This window comes from Danio aesculapii, chromosome 5 (genome assembly GCF_903798145.1).
Source record: "Danio aesculapii chromosome 5, fDanAes4.1, whole genome shotgun sequence".
Classification (NCBI taxonomy): Eukaryota; Metazoa; Chordata; class Actinopteri; order Cypriniformes; family Danionidae; genus Danio; species Danio aesculapii.
The window spans coordinates 35,968,159-35,987,818 of record NC_079439.1 but is presented as its reverse complement, the minus strand read 5'-3'; the positions used below and the strand labels follow the sequence as shown (position 1 = coordinate 35,987,818).

The 19,660-nt window shown below is 39.5% G+C and overlaps 1 protein-coding gene across 1 annotated transcript; it reads right to left on the bottom strand.

The window, feature by feature from the left end:
* Nucleotides 1-706: 706 nt before the first annotated feature.
* Nucleotides 707-16,688, bottom strand: enc1 (ectodermal-neural cortex 1). The gene is made up of 4 exons (XM_056458064.1): nucleotides 16,335-16,688; nucleotides 14,651-14,950; nucleotides 12,740-14,264; nucleotides 707-5,649 (listed from the first exon to the last, which is right to left on the bottom strand). The coding sequence occupies exons 2-3, from the start codon at nucleotides 14,942-14,944 to the stop codon at nucleotides 12,783-12,785; spliced, it is 1,776 nt and encodes a 591-aa protein (XP_056314039.1). The 5' UTR covers nucleotides 14,945-14,950; nucleotides 16,335-16,688; the 3' UTR covers nucleotides 707-5,649; nucleotides 12,740-12,782.
* Nucleotides 16,689-19,660: the final 2,972 nt, after the last annotated feature.

The window sequence follows — 19,660 nt, the reverse complement described above, 5'->3', positions numbered from 1 at the left end:
ATTACAGGTCTTTCAGTCTCTGCTAATGAGCTGATGATCTGAATCAGGTGAGCAAAGCTGGTGGTTGAGAAACACTGTGCTAAACATCACTTTTTTTTACATTGCACCATCTTTGCTCACATTCAGAGTGCCAATATTAGTGAAAAGCATTGCATGTTATTCAGAATGCAAACCATTTCAAATGTTTAAAAATAGACCAGGGTTATCTGCAATTCATTAAGGAATTAAGGTAACAGGATGAAAACAAACGTAGGAGGAACAAAAAAAAAAAAAAAATGGCAAGAGGACAAGAAAAGGAGGCCTGTGGCGCTGGAGGTCTTTTAAATTTTCATGTTTCACATCAGCTGCCAGAGTTTGCAGATAATGGTCAGGGTTGCCAGGGAAACACTGGAATAAAAGGGAAAGAATCTTACGGGTCACGTATGGCCGTTACTTCCTGTCTCCCAGACACGACGAGATGATCTCAGCCCTTTTTTGTGCATTTATAGGGGCCCCTAATAAACACACACCCATTTAATACTTTGTACAGACAAGTGCTTCCTGCCGTATAAATCTGGCCAGATATGGGAGAAATGTTTTAATGAGCTCCCACTAAACTGGAACGAAAAGCTTCATTTCCCTGCATTAAAAAAGATACGAAAACTTACTATATATTCTAAAAAGTCAGTCGTAGTCAATCAGGAAGAGCTGAATAATGCAACACACCTTTATATCTATCAAGAGGAAAAACTCTTATCTTTATTTAGCCATGAATTTCACATTGTGAAAAAATCACTTGTACAAAATAATGTTAACCGCAGTGGTTGAGATAAAATAACAATACAATTATATAATACAACAAATATAGAAATGAAAAAAAATGACACTCACAAAACAAACAAACAGTACAGCCCAACATTGACAGTGTTTTAGCAATGCGTCTGTTTGTGAAGGCATACAGCGTTTAAGAGTTCTTTAAGAGCCACCTCCGAATCAATCTTTCACTTGAGCAGGAGAGAGGGAAGTTGGGAGGGCAAAGGAGTAAGAGGGAGAGAAAAGAGAAAAACAAAACACTTGACTATTACCAGTTCCAATGGAGAGGGAGCCATGATTGTTGACCATTGCTGTGGCAACTGTGCTATGCGAGGGGGCAGGACGGGGTGTTCTGATTGGACGGAGGTCAGAGTGTGCAGTGTTCTGTGAAAAGGTATTCTGAAGGGGGGTGGGGGGGGGGGGGGGGGTCAAAAACCCTAAAGGCCAGAGGGAACATTGTAAGCAAGAATTTCCTGGTGGAGATGAGAGGGTTTAGGGAGGAGAGCTTTCCTTTTCCTTTATGCAGTGACTATGCAGTGACTACAATTTAACAGCACAGAATTTATTATATTCCGTTCAAATAAAGCCGTGTCATTTATTTGTGTCGTGTTGTCACCACAGCTATTGTGTGTCAATATGCCAGTGGTGCTTTTCATCCTACCCAAAAACTGTTGTCACTGTGTCGCTTCGCAGTCAAAATTCAAACAGACAGATCGTCTCTACAGGCGGTGCGTTTGGCAGTCACATGAAAGCACCGTGGTCTTTGCCCTCATGTAGACATCACTTTTAGTTATGTTGAGAACTTTGGGATTTAGCTTTATCATAATTAACCCCATTGTGGTTAACATCATTAAATTTGTCACAGGTTTACGCCAAAGGCTGTTTCAACTAGCATCCAGTCTTAAAATAATGGTTATTTTTGACAGTTAGGCTTCTATAATGTCTAGACAATCTCAGTGCAACATTCTGAATCCATTTGTACTGTTGTTGGAAGAAGTGCAAGGTAAGGTATCAGAAATAGGTATTAGTTTACTGTCTGTATCACTTTTTAACATTCTTATAATGGCCTCAATTTGCTTATCAATCGAAACACTTGCATTCACAGTTTAGACATGGTGTAAGGGTGTTTCACACCTACGTTATTTAGTTCGGTTGAATCGCACTACAGTTCGTTTTCCCTCTTGGTGTGGTTCATTTGGGCAGGTGTGACTGTAGCAAATGCACTCGAGTGCGCATAAAAGCGGACCAAAAAAGCTGCTATACATTCTCGAAATGTATAGTTTGTCTAAAGTGATGTATACAAACTATAATGTATACTATGACCAGGGATACAATCAGCCAGCGCAGTCGTACCCCCATAGTAAAAAGCAACATTCTGTGTCTGCCTGTTTGTTTACATGCGGGAGTTCCATTGGCATTTTCCTGCACGTTAATTCGGACCAATCGAAAAGCAGCTTAGGAAATACTTTCAATAACATCTGGCCAATGAGTGATGTGAATTTTGTCACATGACTGCACATGAAAGCAATCAGTGTGGTGTGAAAAGAACCCAAAAACGTCAGAAAAATGCTACTGTGTGTCATTTGTTGCCCTTGGTCCAGACCAAATGAGCTGAACCACAGATGTGGAAGCACCCTAAGAAAAAATTAATAATTGATAAAAGTGTCCTCTGGGAACCTATAATGGTTCTTCTCTACAACTAGTACATCAAATTTATTTTTAAGAGGAATTCAGGAATGTGCCTGTGACGTATTCCTAATCCAATCATAACGTTAACAGCACCAGTGAACTGTGAGGGACAGGTCAAAGTTACAACACGCTGGTGACGGTTCCAGCTGTTCTGAGAGCAGCTGCGAATGTCACATTCCTCAGATAGCTCTACAGGATCCTTACAACCCACAGAGACCCTGGGTCACCGTGAGTTTCAGTACTGACAGTGATAGATGCATGGCAGGGTTACAGAGGCAGAATACTAAAGTCAGTTTGGCATGGGGTCACTTGCCACTGGTCAAAATCACTTGATAAACTACGCTAATGTTCCATTACGTGAAACCTAATGCCTTTTGAATAGAGGTTTGAGGTCATATTATTTGCTTTAAGATCAGTTTATGCATGTTAGTGCAACATTGGAACCAAATTGATTGGTCTGTGCATAAAACACATAAAAGATTTAATTCAGTTGCATCATTTAAAGAAATTCTAATAATGTTTAAAAAGATCAGTTTGCCCAATAAGGGGCTGATCACAACAAACACGCTTTTCTGTTCCAAAAACGCGAGCCGCACTGCACTGCCTTTTTTGTTGACAAGAAAGAGAAAAAAAAAAAAAAAAAGCGCAGTGCACTTTTTGTCCCTAAGCAACGACTGAATTAGTGTTGCTGTTAATATTAATACAATTTTTGCTAGTCTCTCCTCCATCTTCAAAAATCTGCGCAGTCGTCTTGACAACACAAACACTGCAGGCACCTCAACGTAAATTCTGCCTCTGCTTTCATTTGATTGGAGAATGAAAAAGATATTTTTCCGCTAAAAGTTGACTTTGCGGAAGCGCGAGCGCACAGACTGAGCGCACAGACTGCGTGAGCGCACAGAACACAACGGAAAAACGCAAGGCACAGCAGGTGGTTAAAATGCGAGGTGCGCAGGGCGCATAAGCAGCGCGCACAAGGCTCGCAGACGTTAGGAAATCATTAGAAAAGGCGCCTCTCAACCCAAAAAGCGCGTTCGGTGTGATCGGCCCCTAATGGACCCTTTTCACAAGACTGCTATGATGTGTTTAACGGTCACCATAATCTTAAATCCTTGAAAGTTTTTAATATTTCGATTTTAATTTTTCAACGTACAAACATTTATAAATGTATTAAATCATCTTTGCACCAAAATACAAAAAACTAATTACCGCTTATGCGAGGTGTTTCTAATGCAGCGTCTATGGGGCTGAGAGTAAATATGACGTTATTCTCTCCTCTGGCTGCCGTCAGTCACACAATTTTTTCCCTTTTTCTGAAAGTCTCGATAACACCATCGGTGAGTTTTTCTTTTATTATTTCAGCAAATAGGATTGTAAAAAAATATTTGTTGTACTCTCCCATTCACTGTGCTCTAAGTTTACTCAACTATGATGACTTCCTCTACTGAGAAACCAGGAAATGTGAAAAGGGTCTATAACTCCGATGACAGAATTTTCATTTTTTTTTAAAGGCAACTCCTCCAATTTGAATTCTTGTCCTTGTAGCCGCCCCAACTCTCAAAACCACTTCCCAACTCCCCCGTCTGCTGACCTGCCCACTTGCACCCTGGGTAATCTGAGTCCATGACATCATTCAGCCCATTCTTATTCCTCTTATGACCTTTGACCCCCAAACCTCCCCGTTTTTGATCTGATCGCTGACCACTACAAATTCCACCTGCTCAGTCCAAATGACCTTATATAAATGTGCAAAAGAGCAGCAGGAACACAGAGCATTTTGGGCCATGCGTGGTACAAAAACCTGTCAGCGTCTATAACATCCAAACATTAGGCAAGCAGAAAAAATGAACAATAAATAAAAAAAGAAATGTTGTTAATACACAATGGATCAAACGAAAACAAAAAGCTTCAAAAACATCATAAATTAAGACTATTAATAGGCAATGAAATATTTTAAGCCAGGCAGCCAGTTTCTTGCACTTTTTTTTTTTTTAATTTACAGTTTCGTTGTCGTTGCCATAACGACTGCATTCCCTCGCAGGGTGACGAAATGGCTCTCACCTCTTTTCTCTCTCCTTCTGTCGTTCACGTTTAGAGTGACTGTATGTGCTTAGAATAGTACAGGCAAAAACGGCAGAAGTGTCTCGCACAGTTCAAGCCTTGTGCAAGAAAAAGTTGAGCCGGTGAGTGATCAGGACGGTGTTTGTTGGTGTTTTCTCAGAGGACATGCTCAGTCAGTTTGTCGGGTGTTTATTTTGACTGGGTGGGAGTATGATCGGGTGTTGACTGGGCAGATGGACTCTCGTTCAGATGAACATGCTGGGACATGCCTCTCCTGCACTCACTTAGTCGCATACGCACAGCTGGCACATGTACCTTGGGACACACTGTGCCCGTGTCCATTTTCACACCAAGCTGCTAAGGTCTGTTCAACAGGACCAGTTCAGCATCAGTCTGTCCTCATTGTACAGACGTGTGAAGGACAAATTTGTTAAACAAACAAATGTTCTTCGGTCCTTTTATTCTTCAAACCAGCAAAATATGATGTTTATCAGTCCATAAAGAGTCCACATCAGTATCTCTCCTACTGAGCAAAGTTTTTTTTTTCTCAAAACATCACTATGGGAGAAGAAAAGGAAAAGGAAGATACCTATCAGGATGTGAGGTACTTTTCCTGGAGTATCTTAAACATCTCCAATCATGCGTTGAGACTCCTGTTGATCTCCATATCAAAAGCCTCCACTCATCCATCCTTCATGCAGTATACAAATTAAGACAGGCATACGGGTCTATTTCAGCTTGCATGGCATCAGCTTTGTACAAAAACGGTCATAAACCTGGGCAACGAAGCTGATGATTATGCTGGTTGTAATGGAAGCAGACTGGACTTTCAGGATGCATCTCAGTTCTTTTGGTTTTCACTGTGAAGCCCACATTTTGATACTTCACAAAATGTACAAGAAGACATCACAAAATAACTTCCAAGCAAAACATTAAAAGTTTTTGGCGAACTTGCAGCTGGAAAAAAAAAGCTTTGCAACTGGACTTCGTGGACAATACTTAGCTCTTAATGGAGAAAGTCTCTTCATAAAATTGCACAGGAGGGTTATAGCGTTTCTTCACAGTTGGAATCCAGTAGACAATAACGACGAATGGACACAAGGAACTCTGTGGAAAAAACAAAACAAGAAAACCAACATTAGGGATATCTTCAAGTTTCTTTTTCACCATTATACTTCTTTGAAAGTTAGATAAGATACTACATTTGAACTTCACAGTGACTATGTTTACATGGACATCAGTAATCAAATGATTTGCCTCTAAATAAGACAATAATATGATTAAGGTGTTTACATGAGCTGCTTTTTGAAAGTTTCTTTCATGATCCCATTTTACATGTCATAGCACATAATTCGATTAACGTCATTGCGTCAGCACGCTATCCACATTTCCTCAGGAGTTTCATGTAAGTTTCGGGCGTTTAATTTTTAATTTGTTGACTAACTGCAGTTTGGCACTTTCACTTTCATTCAGAAACATTTCATGGATGCCCCCTATGACAAACGATTGATATTGGATGAGAGTATAAACTGCTGGAACAGTGTTGTTTTAATGAAATTTGATACCGCAGGCCGTATGGGGAAAAAGAACTCAGCATTTTGATGGTGCAGAGAATGGTGTCAAACAGCCAAGTGTGTATAGATCCTGTCGCAAAATGTGGCGAAAATCCTACACGACGGTAATAGTTTGATTGCGGTGTTTACATGTCTGTACTGCACTTCTTCAATAAAATTGGCATACTTCACATGTCTTAATCCGATTTCTGTTTATTTTAATAATGACTTTAGTTGGATTAAGGTAATCAAAAAACGAAATCGCTATTTACATAGTAGACTCTTATTCAGAGTATTGTCTTAAATCACATTAAAATCAGATTATTGGTGTCCATGTAAACGTACTCATTGATGCCATTCATTTAATCCATGCACTTGGATAAAAAATATTGTCACTAACACAGACCATTTGTACCTGTTGTTTTTTTTAATCCCCTTAAAGTAAAAACAAGAAGAGAGGACATATAAGGTCAGACTCACACACCTGTTCAACAACAAGTACAAGCCAAAAGATATTACAAACCTGAATGCTTGGACTCTTAAACATGGCATTCAGTCAGATTATTGGCTGTGTAAATTCAATTAACAAAAGAAGCACCAGGAACCAAGAGCACAACCAAATGTACTACAACAAAAGCTTTATTTTCTGTCTATCATGGTTGCACCAAAATCAATACAGCGTGATTCACCCCTTTAGCTTTGATTCTACAATTGTTTTACAGCCTTAAGCTTCCACAATGGCCAAAATCTATTCTGAAGTCACGTATTCTCTCTCAGTGCCTCACTTTAGTTTGAAAAACAGGAGAAAAACGAAGTGTAGGTGATCACTTGAAAGCTGAAGTCCCCTAGAGTGTCCAAATCAAGCCATTAGAACGCATTCTATTTCTTATGGCTTTCCAACCCCCACTTCCATCTTTTAAGTTGCACATGCAGTTCGTATAGATGACAGCAAAGGGCAGCTGAAGCCTGCAGTTACAGAAGAATTGCTTGCCAATTAAAACCCACTCAAACAGAAGCCCAAAGAAACTGGATGGGGGCAAAGCCAAATCCATGCCTCCATCGATCCCAAGCCAGTTGGGTGTAGAATCTACAGAGCTGCTTTAGAAGACTAAATGTTCAGTGAACCATGACACTTGATCTGAGCGTGGAGCTGACGGTGAATGAACACAGCTTAGACTAATGACCTCCCTCCACTCCCACACCCGCCAAACACAAGCCTGGCATAAACACATACACACGCGTATGTGCAGTTCACACTTCAGCACACGCGCAGCAACATGAGCTTAGCATGGAAAAGATTTTGTCTTAAACAAGTTCAAACTTCTTTCTTTCTTTCTTTCCTTAAAAACAACATATGTATTTATTTGTATATAAAATATCTCTCCTGTTGTTCAGCATGGATGCATTCAAGCATTGATTAATGATGAAAGTGAAGAAAATTAGAATTGTATTCAATTTCAGGTGAATACTGATCAATTGAATCATTTATTAAATAATGCTTAGAACTACCGCAAAACTATCACAGCCTCCATAAAATATTAGCCAGCACAATTGTTTTCAACATTGATAAAAAAAAGAAAATGTTAGATATTGAGCACAATACAGTATACAGTATTTATTTATTTATTTCATTATTTCTGAATGATTAGGTGAAATTGAAAAAGCTTCTGAAAAATCAGCCTTGCAAACACTGAAATAAATTATTATTTTTAAAAGGTTTAAGATGTCATGGGGGGGATGTCTAGGTGTCAGGGGTGAGGTGTCTGAATAACAAAGCTAAGTAACTGCTGCGATCAAATACTATACCAAAATCGGTGATGCGAAGGTGTTATAGACCGTACCAAAAAGCTGAGGACCAGGGCAGGGAGTGGGTGGGGGTATGGTGGGCGAAGGGAGGGGGGTGGGGGGCAGGGTGGGGTGGGGTTAGGGGGCATGTGAAATTACCGGAGTTTTCCGGGAGAAATAACAAAACGGGAGGGTGACAGGAGATGGGTCTGAAATATGGGAGACTCGGGGAAAAACGGTAGAGTTGACAGGTATGGTTCTCTGCCTCAGATAAACAGCACAGTGACAGACATGAAGTAAGCAGATCTCACGTAACATTTGTGAGAAATACTACAGTAAAAACTTTACCAATGATTATTTGATGTATTTGATGTGGAGTTAATTCAAGCCTTTCTGCAACGATGAGTCACACACAATAGTGTTACAAAGTTCTCACACATACACACACAGTGCGTGCGCGTTTAACTTTGCACTATTTTTCTACGGCAAAAGTGACAGGATACAGGTTAATATCCACTGCTGTATGGACATCCGTTACGTTAATGTACAAAATAAACCTGATTTAACGTCCACAAATTGGGACTGAAGTGTCTTCTTTTATAATTGTAAAATTACAAACAAACATACACTGTTTTAAAAACGTTTTAAACTTGTAAAACTCATTCTTGATCACATTTGATGATGATTGATGATCACAGCTAGCTCAACAGATCTTTTAATTTCAGTTGCTTTGCACACGTCCTGTCTTGTTGATATGATTATAAACATTACTACAAAGACATACGCAGCTGTCAATCAGTTTGGTGGGCGGGAAAACCCATCCTACGTCACGTTGTGGTGGGCCTCAAAAAAGGAGAGATTTTGATCCTACTTAAACTTTAGGAAAAAAATTATCATAAAATAAAAAGAGACTTATTGTCTTCATATCACCCCAATAGGACTGTGGACACAATATACCTACGCACAGTTCTGTCCAAACAGCTTCCAAAAGAGGATCAAAGGTGCCCTTTAAACTACTAACTAAAAATCCTACAGGCATGTACTTATTCCATTTTGTCCTGGTTAAATTCAGCATTTCTGCAAAGAACATCCTTGAACCTTCCAGAGTCCAAAAACAGTTTCACAGAGAGACGGAAAAGATAAGAGATAAAGGGAGCAGTGTGTCTGTATGTAGGAAAGGGAGGATCTCTGTAACCAGATGCATTCTCGTGGGAGAGCGATAGCGGGAGTTTGAGTGTGAGAAAACACAGCGAGTTGGAGAGAAAGAAAGAGCAAGACTGAAAATCTTTGTTTACCCTGCCTTATCCCGTCCTCCCCCTCTCTCCTCATCTGTGTCTTCTCTCTCCTCCCACTCCTCTGGCCAGCAGTGAGGCTTCTCATTGTTAGTGGGGAGGAAGCTTGCTTAAAACACTTCATGCTCTTTTAAATGCCCAGGAATGGCCCAGCGAACAAAGGAAGGACCACCACTTTGAAATTAACTGCCCTGTCAAGGTGGGCGGCATTTCACACACACAGAGAGTCACTGAGACCTTAAAAGTGAAGCTAAATGACCAGCGCCAAAGGGTCAGGAATGGAATGACTGCCTCCGTTTTTGTTTTTTAGGAGGAAGTTAAAGTGGCTATATATCTTGTTTAGTCTACTGCCCTGAGTTTGGTTCACTCTATCAGTATTTACGGGTTATTCTGCTCTCGCTGCAGCCAGACTGATTACCTGCCATGAAGGGAGAGGAGAAATTTATGTATAAAATATTCATTTCACTCTACCAGGCGGAGATAAATCTTTCTATTGTTAGGCTTCATATTATTGCTCCTATTTCCTTCTCTTTAAAAGCTGACTACCTGCGTTTGTCCACAATATGCATGTCAGATAATACAAATATTGTCCAGGTGTTCTCTTTTTACTTTCTATATAGTTACAGTCACTGGATATCCAGATAGATTTGTGCTTTTCACTCAAGTCACAGTCGGAATCGCAAAAAGATTTCAGCACACAGTATAACATGGTGCTTGACAGTACTGAAATGGTTTACGAAAAACAAAAGCTATGACTCACCTGAATTACCTCATGAATTACGTTAGGCTTCATATTATCGCTCTCTATTTCCTTCTCTTTAAATGCTGACTATCTGTGTTTTGTCCTCAATTTGATTGTCAAATAATACAAATATTGTCTAGCTGTTCTCTTTTTACTTTCTATATAGTTACATGGCGATTGACAGTACTGAAATGGTTTATAAAAAACAAAAGCTATGACTCATCTGAATTACCTCATCGGACCTAATGTATTTTACTCTTAGTCAGGCCAAAGGTTTTCAAACCAAGATCCTCTGAATCAGCAACAGCGTGAATTTTACGGCTAACACTCATCTTGCATCTGTAAATTACTGAAATCCTTTAAGGATATGTCTATTGTAATTGACCATCTCCTTTTAAGATAATCTGATTATAAAAACAGAGCAGGTACAGGCCATGAAGTTCCAACATCAGACAGATTACAGCAATAATTTATGATTTAGTTTTTAAATTTATGAAAGCACTGTAGACTTACATAAAATGCACCAATAATTTAATAAATAAATTTAAAAATGATTACTCTAGTCATTATTGCTTTTATTACTATTATCATTAATAATATTATTAACAATATTAGAGTGATTTCTGAAGGATCATGTGACTGAAGACTGGAGAAATGAAGCTGAAAATTCATCCTTAATATCACTGGAATAAATTGTTAAATTAAATTATAAACTACTTTTAACTTTGAACAGTTGTTTTATAGTGCAATAATATTTCACTATTTTACAGTTTGTACTGTATTTTTGATGAAATAAATGCAGCTTTGGGGAGCAGCTGATTTTAAAAAAATCCTACTGACCCCAAATTTTACACCGGTAGTGTGTTTTTTAACAGAAATTATACATATAAATAAATCTAATTTCTGTTGGCGAATTATAATCTACACAACCAGACATTGTAAAATCTGTGCAGGGAAATATTTTGCCCTCATGTAAAATTCCAGTCTATTGAAATGTCTGTGAAAATTCACCAAACAATGGTATATGTGACCGCACCTTTAATCACAAAGACAGCGGTGATGCATGAGGTGCATTTAATCATTCAAATATTTGATTACGCTTTGTGGCATGGTTTCTCAGACAGGCAGATAAAGACTGTAGCTCAACAACACAAAACCCCACATTAAACAAGCTCAAAAGTACTGAACTGGTGATCAGACTTCGTGCTACATAGCATGCTTCATGTTCTCATCCAAAATAGCTCATCCAAATACATCAAACCTCACCATTCCTCTCAGTGTTTCCCCCCAAACCCTCCCACGTCTGCGATGCTCTTCCCTCCTTCCTTAGACAAATTTCCCCCTCAGGAACAATAAAAGTCTTCTATTCTGCTTCAATTACCCTCGGTGCAACGCCCCTCACTGCACACTCATAACTCATTCAGCCCTACCGCAAGCCATCTCCTCACAACAGAGGCGCACAAATGCTCGATTTTCCTCTGGATCTAAATTTTACATGTTAAGATTTGCATGAGCCTATAAGCACATTGAAATTCAGGTGGAGCCTAGCATCTCTGCCTGCTAGGTGTGTGGAGCATCAATATCTTAAAGACTAAGGCTCTGAATTTTCTCCAGCAAGGATCATCGCTCTTTTTTTTTTCTCTCAGTCTGGAGACTGATCTGATACCGCAGAGTCTCTGTATCAGCCAGGCCAGACATAGCGCGCGCACACACACACACACAACACTGGGCATATCACTGCTGAGAGGTAGATACTGGAAAGCCTGATGCCCTTTTCCATAGCAGTCCTGCTGTGACAAAGCCTGATTTCCTGGAGACTGAGCAAGACTCAGTGCCTAATAGCAAGTATTTTTATGGTCTCTCAAGAGAGAGGACATCTGTAACATCCTATTATAAAGCATCCATTAATGCCCCAGCTTTGAAAGTTATCGATTAAAGTGAAATGCTGAGATTAGTGCACCTATGCACATCCACACAACAGAAAAATCTCATTACAGAAACGAAGAAAAAGGAAAACTGGGAAAAGTTCATCAGCAACTGGAAGAAGAAAGCAAGCACTGGGGACCTGATAGACTGAAAAGAAACAGATAGGTATAAAAAGAAATGACTTATTGTGCGTATGAGCTGAGTTGACCTGGTTGGTATTCATAGCAATGCTGCCTTGCCATTCTTTTCCTCTTTGATTCGTAAAGCAATCTAATTCTGTCAATACTTAATTTGCTGCTGATTTTAATAAGTTCTTCTGTCAATGTATGTTCAAGCCAAATCATGATGATAACTGAAATCCTTATATCCAAATACAGTGTGTATTTGAACAAAGAAACTGTACAATTTTGTATGATGGATGAAGTTAACCAGAACATTGGGATTTTGTTTAATTGTATAAAGTAATGTAAAATATATAATTAAATAATGTATTTTTTGGGAAACAGATCATTAGTAACCTTCAGTTCATGACCTTAACTAACAAGGGCATGGTGCATCTCAAATGGTTCCTCTGAAATCCCTCAAGTCCTTAAAAGTGCATTTCAGTTCCTCTACAGTCTGTAAAAATCCACCATAAAATAAATCTGGCTACATGTTAAGCCAATAGCACATCTTAAAATCTAGCACTTCACATATTTCACCTGAAAAGACCATATTTATGCTATTTTTGTATGAGTATATAAGTGTCAAATTAGTTTTTAATTAATTTTGCCATCATGGCTTTAAGATGTAGAGTACGAAAAATATTGCTTAATTAATAAGTGTATAAATTGCATCACTTTTTAATTGAAACACACAAAAAAAGTCTGGTAATTCTGCTTTTTAGTTGAACAACGTACCTTGCAGGAACAGTAGGGTCACACATGGGACTACAGGCGTGCTTCAGGCTGGGAGGTGTTTCCAGGTGCTGACGAAGGCAGTAGGAATTAAGGAATAAGGTACGGTAGTGATGCTGTTCCACGCATCCAGCGTGGGGTCGTAACAGTCCAGGGTTTTGCAGCGCTGTGTACCAAAGTAGCCACCCACCACATACAGTTTGTTTCCAGAGGCCACAGCCTGGCAGCTCATTCGTTTCGCTGTAACATCTCCAACTTTAGTCCACTGATAAGTCTCACTGCTGAATTTGTAGGCAGAACAAGCTGAGAATTCGGTGTCACCACCCATTACAAAGATCTGGTTGCCGAGAACAGCTGCAGCAGTGTAGCGCCATGGCTGCGGGCAGGACGCTGGGACCGTCCAACGATTTTCTGAGGGATCATAGCACTGAACTTTGGGCAGCTTGTCATGGGCCACACTTGTCCCTCCAAACGCAAACAACTTGAGCTTTACGCTGACGACAGCTGCATTACTGACTCCTTCTCGCAAGGGTGCCACCATGCTCCACTTGTTAGCAACTGGGTCAAACTGCTCTACCTGCTTCAAGGACACAGATGGTGATGCAGGCAGACAGCCAGTGGCAGCTGTGTGACCTCCGACGACGTACAGGCAGTGGCGTAATTCTGCAGAGCCGTGACCGAATCGAGCTATCAACATCGGAGCTGCCTTGGACCATTCCTCGTGTAATGTATCGTACACCCAAACGTCCTTGGACACACCGTTCTCTGAGCCTCGGCCACCTGTCACATATACTTTGCAGCCAATGGCGCAGGCGCTGAACTCTTTGCGTGGGCTGGGGATGTCAGCCTTTGGAATGATCTCTTTGGCCTTCTGGTCAACCAGGTAGAGCTTGTCACACATAAACGTGGGGCCACCCAGCAGGAAAAGGGCATGACTGGTCTTGCGGGGCCGGGCACAAGGACTGTTGACAACACCGTCATTTTGCAAGATGCGCAGTTTGCATCGGATGGCCTCGTCCACCAGCTCTTTGCTTTTAGCCTGTGCAATGATGAGCTCTTCCGTTGAGACATTTTCCATGAGGAAGATGGCAGGCAGGAGCGCCAAACGCACAGTACGGAGCAGCTCCGGAAGGTGACAGTGCCTCCTCTCAAGGTCGTAGTTCACCCAGTTGAGTGCCGACTCATAGACTAGGCGTTCGTCCTCGGTTTCGAGTTCTTCATGTGCCAGAAGTTGCACCAGCATGTCCTTGGGCAGCTGGAGAAACTCCTCAGTTTTGCAGATAGCAGGGAAGTTGCTGAGGCACATGCTCCAGGACAGCTGGAACAGCTGGGTGCACTGGTGAGCATCTGAGAGCAGCAGCATGCCCAGGCAGTTAGATGGGTGAAGGTTCTTCTCCAGGAACTCGGCACAGGCATCGCGGATGTCCTGAAACTCCAGCATGTCACCGGCCTCAAGCAGAGACTCTGCATTCTCCTCATTTATTATCACTCTTGACGAGTAAGCATAGTCCAGAAGAAGCTCCAAAACCTAGACAATGTGGCATAAACACAAAGTTAACCAACAAGTGGCAACCTCTAATTTAAGGTCATTTGAAAACCACAAAACTATTGTTCTTCAAAAGCAAACCATATGACTAACCCTTGACATGCTTAGTAATCTTTAATCAATCATGTTTTATACCCAATTTGTCATCGGTTACTTAGTTTCATACCATTTTTAACCTTTCACACAAAAGATTATATTTTGGGGAGTGTTTGAACTTATGTCTTTCAAGCCCACTGACAGTCATTGTAACAACAATGGACTAAAATCCTCCATCTTTCATTTTAGAAAAGAGAAAAAAAGGACGTACGGGCCTAAAACTACAAGACGGTACAAAATTTTTTACATTTTTTTGAGTACTACAACAATACCTCAGGATGAATAGAGTCCCTGAAGTCCACCTCACTGTCTTGACTCTCTCTCAGGCCTCCGCTGAACATTGCTTCAAAGTAGCGGCTGCAGGCAGCCAGCACAGCCCTGTGGCAGGGGAAAGAGCGGTTTCCCGCATGGAGCAGGACATCGGTGAACAGTCTCTGCTGACGAAGGGCATTCAGGTGCATTAGCACACTGTCAGCGTACGAAGACTTGTGGAACAGGAAGATGTTCATTGACCCTGTACTGGCACGAGACTTGCGGTTCTCGTGGACACAGACAGACATTTTCATTGAATCCTGAAAAAGAGAGAGAAAAAAAATTCTGTTGATGCAGGAAGATGCAGGAATAAAAACAAATCATAAATGCACTTCTTTCTAACAAGTAACATATGCTAATGTTTTTAGACTATTGTAAATCACTCATGAAAATTGAGAGCGAAAGATTCTCAGGAGCACTTTTGAAACCTAGTGAGAACTGGCATCCTGCTGGGGTTTAAACAGCCTCAGTTGTCGGTTGCAGAAGTTGACTGACATTGTTTTGAACAGTGATATGATCAATATCAGCAAAATACACAAAGAGCATGCCAAGCCTCAATATGAAGGCAGAGAAAGATGATGTAATTCTGCAAACACAACATAAAAACCCACTGGAAACCTCTCTGATGTCTAGCCGACTGGAATGTGAACAAATGCGAGGGAGTCTAATCATTACCAGGTGTTCAAAGGCGGACGGATAAGGAGGGGGAAACTGAAGGGGAAAAAAAACTTTCAGAAGTAAACACTCCTGCCTGAAATTTACTGTGGAAAAAACGAACAAAGAGTTGAGCGCTAGGCACAGAGTCAACACAAAGTGTGTCAATGTCACCGACTACCATCTGGTCGCCTATATGGTGCACATTCAAATCCAATCAGTCTGAATTTCCATGTAAGCGATACACGCCCCCTGGTCCCTGCCGGCTGTCAACATCTCTCCAGGGAGAATTTAATTGTGTTTCCGCTAATGTTGTGCAAAGGCAAAATGTAGTTCCAAACTGAGCTAAATACATTAATGACACAGAAGCAAATGTGATGTATCACACCTGATACAGTCCAGTAATCCATTCAAATTGGTCACAGCTGTGAAGGACAAGAGCCAGAACCCATGTGCTGACATTGACCATTAATTATTTTGAAGCAAACCACTGAAAAACTGCAACGTAACATGCATGACCGTATGCATAAAGAATAAACTTTCAGCTTGTAACTTACAATGAAACAAAGTGTAATGACAATTTCATAAACATTTCTAAAATAGTGGCTCTGTAAAAACACAATTAACTGCTTTTCAAGTACAATTTATGGTTGTATCCTCAGATTTAACAGACATCTTAAATGATGACATATACTGTAATATTAAATACTGTTACAGTATATTTTGACACATTCATAGGCACACAATTAAATCAGTTGCAAAAGGAATATTAATTTTAATACGTTTTAATCACTTGCCACTGTTAAAACAATTCACTACAATAATGCACACTAGATAATACAGTGTATTATCTATAATAAACAGTAATTATATTACTATTACTCTACTACTACTACTAATAATAATATGAATATATTTAGACATAACTCCCACTAAACATACCTTTATAATCGTATAATAGACATCTGTTTATGAACATGAAAATCTAACCTGTTCAGGAGCAATGAGGATTTCAGTTCCGTCTGCTTTGGTCGTCGAACATGCCACAACGCGACGCGGACAGAGTCACAACACTGGCGGCGTTTGGAGCTCTGGCAACAGCGTGCGATGTCGCGTGGATAAACCACAGAATAAACAAATAAAGTGTGACTTATTCCACTTGGTTTTAACGTAATCAACGAGCCTATAAATGACGTTTGGTATATTGTTGCTAAGTTACACGGAGAGCTGCACGACTTCCTCAATTTTTGTTACCGACATGCAGAAATATACTGGCTCGTCTCGTCAGCGAGCAGCTCCGGCGCTGCGCGTGCAGGTCTGGATAGTGAACAGCTGACGGGTGTGAACAGCTTTTAGAGGAGGAAGAAAGAAAGAGAGGGGGGCGGAGCGCCGCTGCTCTTCAAGAGAATGTGGGAGGAGAACGACTGATGAACCGACGAGAAAACAGATAAGGACACCGTTGGTGTGGCTCATTAATAAAATAAAGGAATTTTATTAAGCTGCTCCAGGGAAAATGTGGGTTAGAAATCATTGCATTAATGAATTAAAGCTATGTTCACACATCACTGTGCTGCATTATCTAGTGAACGTTATTCTTATAATAATAGTAATATATAAAAATAAAAAAATAAGTGAAGGTTTTTAAACAATAGATGCACGCAGAGTCCAGCCTAAACTTCGTTTGTTCATTGGTTTGAGATGAACTACCATGCACACGTTGGTTGTTGGTTCAGAGCTTCAGAATTGATTATGAATTTGAATTCACAGCGCAATGTCGCCCCCGACTGAACAAAAGGTGCATTTGCGTTGTCTGATTATACTTGTAAATGCCCCATTGATTTATGGACCGTTTGAATGGAAAATGTACATTGTGGGTCTTGGGTAGTAATGTGGTGGACTAAATAATGAGGCTATCGTGGACCTCCTTCACTAAATATGTGGCTGATCTAAAATATGTGCTCTGTACTGTCAGCTATAGGGCTGTTTGTACAAACAAAATTACAATTAATTGTATCAACAATAATGATAATAACACTAATAACACTAATAATAATGTCAAGATTAATAAATAAAATAAGTTAATAAACATTGTATCTATTAATAAAGGCATAGTCCACCCAAACTTGAAAATTTTGTCATGTTGACCTACCCAAACTGTTAATTTTTACCCTGATGAACACAAAGGAAGATATTTTAAGGAATGCTGTACATTTTTTCCTGCTATGGATATCCAAATTTTCTCCGAATATCTTCTTTTTGGTTCTACTGAAAGTCATTTTTTTTTTCATTTTTGGGTGAACTGTTTCTTTATGGAAGCGCCATCTGGCGGACAGCACGGACTTGTTGTGGAGACAATTGGCACACGGGATGTCCAAGCCTGTTCCTGTAGGGCCACTGTCCTTTTTTTATTATTATTTTTTTTTAGTTTAGTTTATTTGTTTACAGGGTGAATGCACATTAATAAACATTACTGTAAAATGTGCCACAATTAGCCAAGAATGGCTATTTTTCACCTGTTGACCCCTTACAGTATGTTAAAAAGTCACAGCTAAAATAGAAGCACGGAATAATAACATAAATTACAATTTGATGTATAACAACCAATAAAAAGTAAACAACAAAAACAGACTGATGGCAGCAGAAGAGGACAAAAAGTGTCAAGAATACAGTACTAATGCTGACAATGCTGATTTGTCACTAACTAATTTCTTGGTCCTGCGGAGTTTAGCTTCAACCCATAGTAAACACTTTTAAACGAACTAATTAGGGTTTCAGGCCTTATATTAAACTCAGTCATTATTACAGTCAAAGACAAAGTGTCTTATTAATAAGCATAAATCAGGTAACATATTTGTTTTCTTGGTATGTTCAAGTGTTGGCTGTATTATGTTTAAAGTATATGTGAAATAAGAATGTAGTAGTATCTTTATTGTCGTTGTACAGGTGCAACAAAATGAAAATAAAATTGTGTGTGAACATTGCAAAAATTGTAATGAAAAAATATAATATAAGGCATAACATTGTTAATACAACTGAACAAGAACATGAAGGGCCCAGTTATGGTATAACTAGTACAAAAAAAAAAAAATAAAGGACTTGTGTACTGAAGTATTTGTCCAGAATATGTAGTATGCGGACACAAGTGGTTTTTTTTCTATAAGAGTGTGATTAGCTTTAGTGAAGGTTACAGACAGTTTGATATATGTGACAGATTGATAACTTTCAATATAAGATGAATTAGATTAAGTATTTTAATTATTGATCCTCAATGCACAAAAATTTGGAAGCCTTCAGTGAATGATGACACATATGAGAGTTAGGTTTTTGTGTTTTTTGAAGATAAAAACTGAAATGTTGACAGAAATAAAAGTATTCAGAGCTTTATACTGTCAAAGACGGGCAACACGATGGCTCAGTGGTTAGCACTGTCACCTCACAGCTAGAAGGTCGCTGATTTGAATACCGGCTGGGTCAATTATCATTTTTTTTTTTGTGGAGTTTGTAAGTTCTCCGGTTTCCCCCTCAGTTCAAAGAGATGCGGTACAGGTGAATTGAATAAACTAAATTGGCCGTAGTGTATGTGTGTGAATGAGTGTGTATTGATGTTTCCCACTTCTGGGTTGCAGCTGGAGTGGCATCCGCTGCATAAAAGATATGCTGGATAAGTTGGTGGTTCATTCTGCTGTGGTGACCCCTGATGAATAAAGGGACTAAGCCGAAGGAAAATTAATGACTGAAACTGTCAAAGTAAACAAGAGTGAAAAATTACAGTAAACAGTAAATTTACAGTAAACAAGAGTGAAAAATAATTTAAGCAATAGTTTTACAAAAGAGAAGTTAAGTTTGTCCCTCTTTTTGATTTAAATACCATGATAACAGTCACAGCAATTATTGTGCTATGGAAATACACATTTTGCTGTGAGTGTTGGCATTTTAATGATTTATTTTGAAATGTGTTTGAAGTCTGTCACATCTGTTATAATTGACTCATCTTGCAAACTGTAACAATAATTTAGCTCAAAATTGTATAACAATGGTATTTTGCCCCTCAGCCATTTGTCTTGTTTCACTTTCCAGTTTTGCAAGTTACCCACATGACAAAATACTATAGTAATTTGCAGTAAATATTATAGTAAAGTGAATTGTACTATAGTTCACTCACTCCCTTTCAATATCCCTGCTTAATCAGGTCACCACAGTGGAATAAAACCACCAATTACTCTGGCATATGTTTTACGCAGAGAAAGTGAAACCAATAGTGCTGGCAAACACCAATTCAATTTATCCAATTAACCAACAACACATTTCTTTGGACT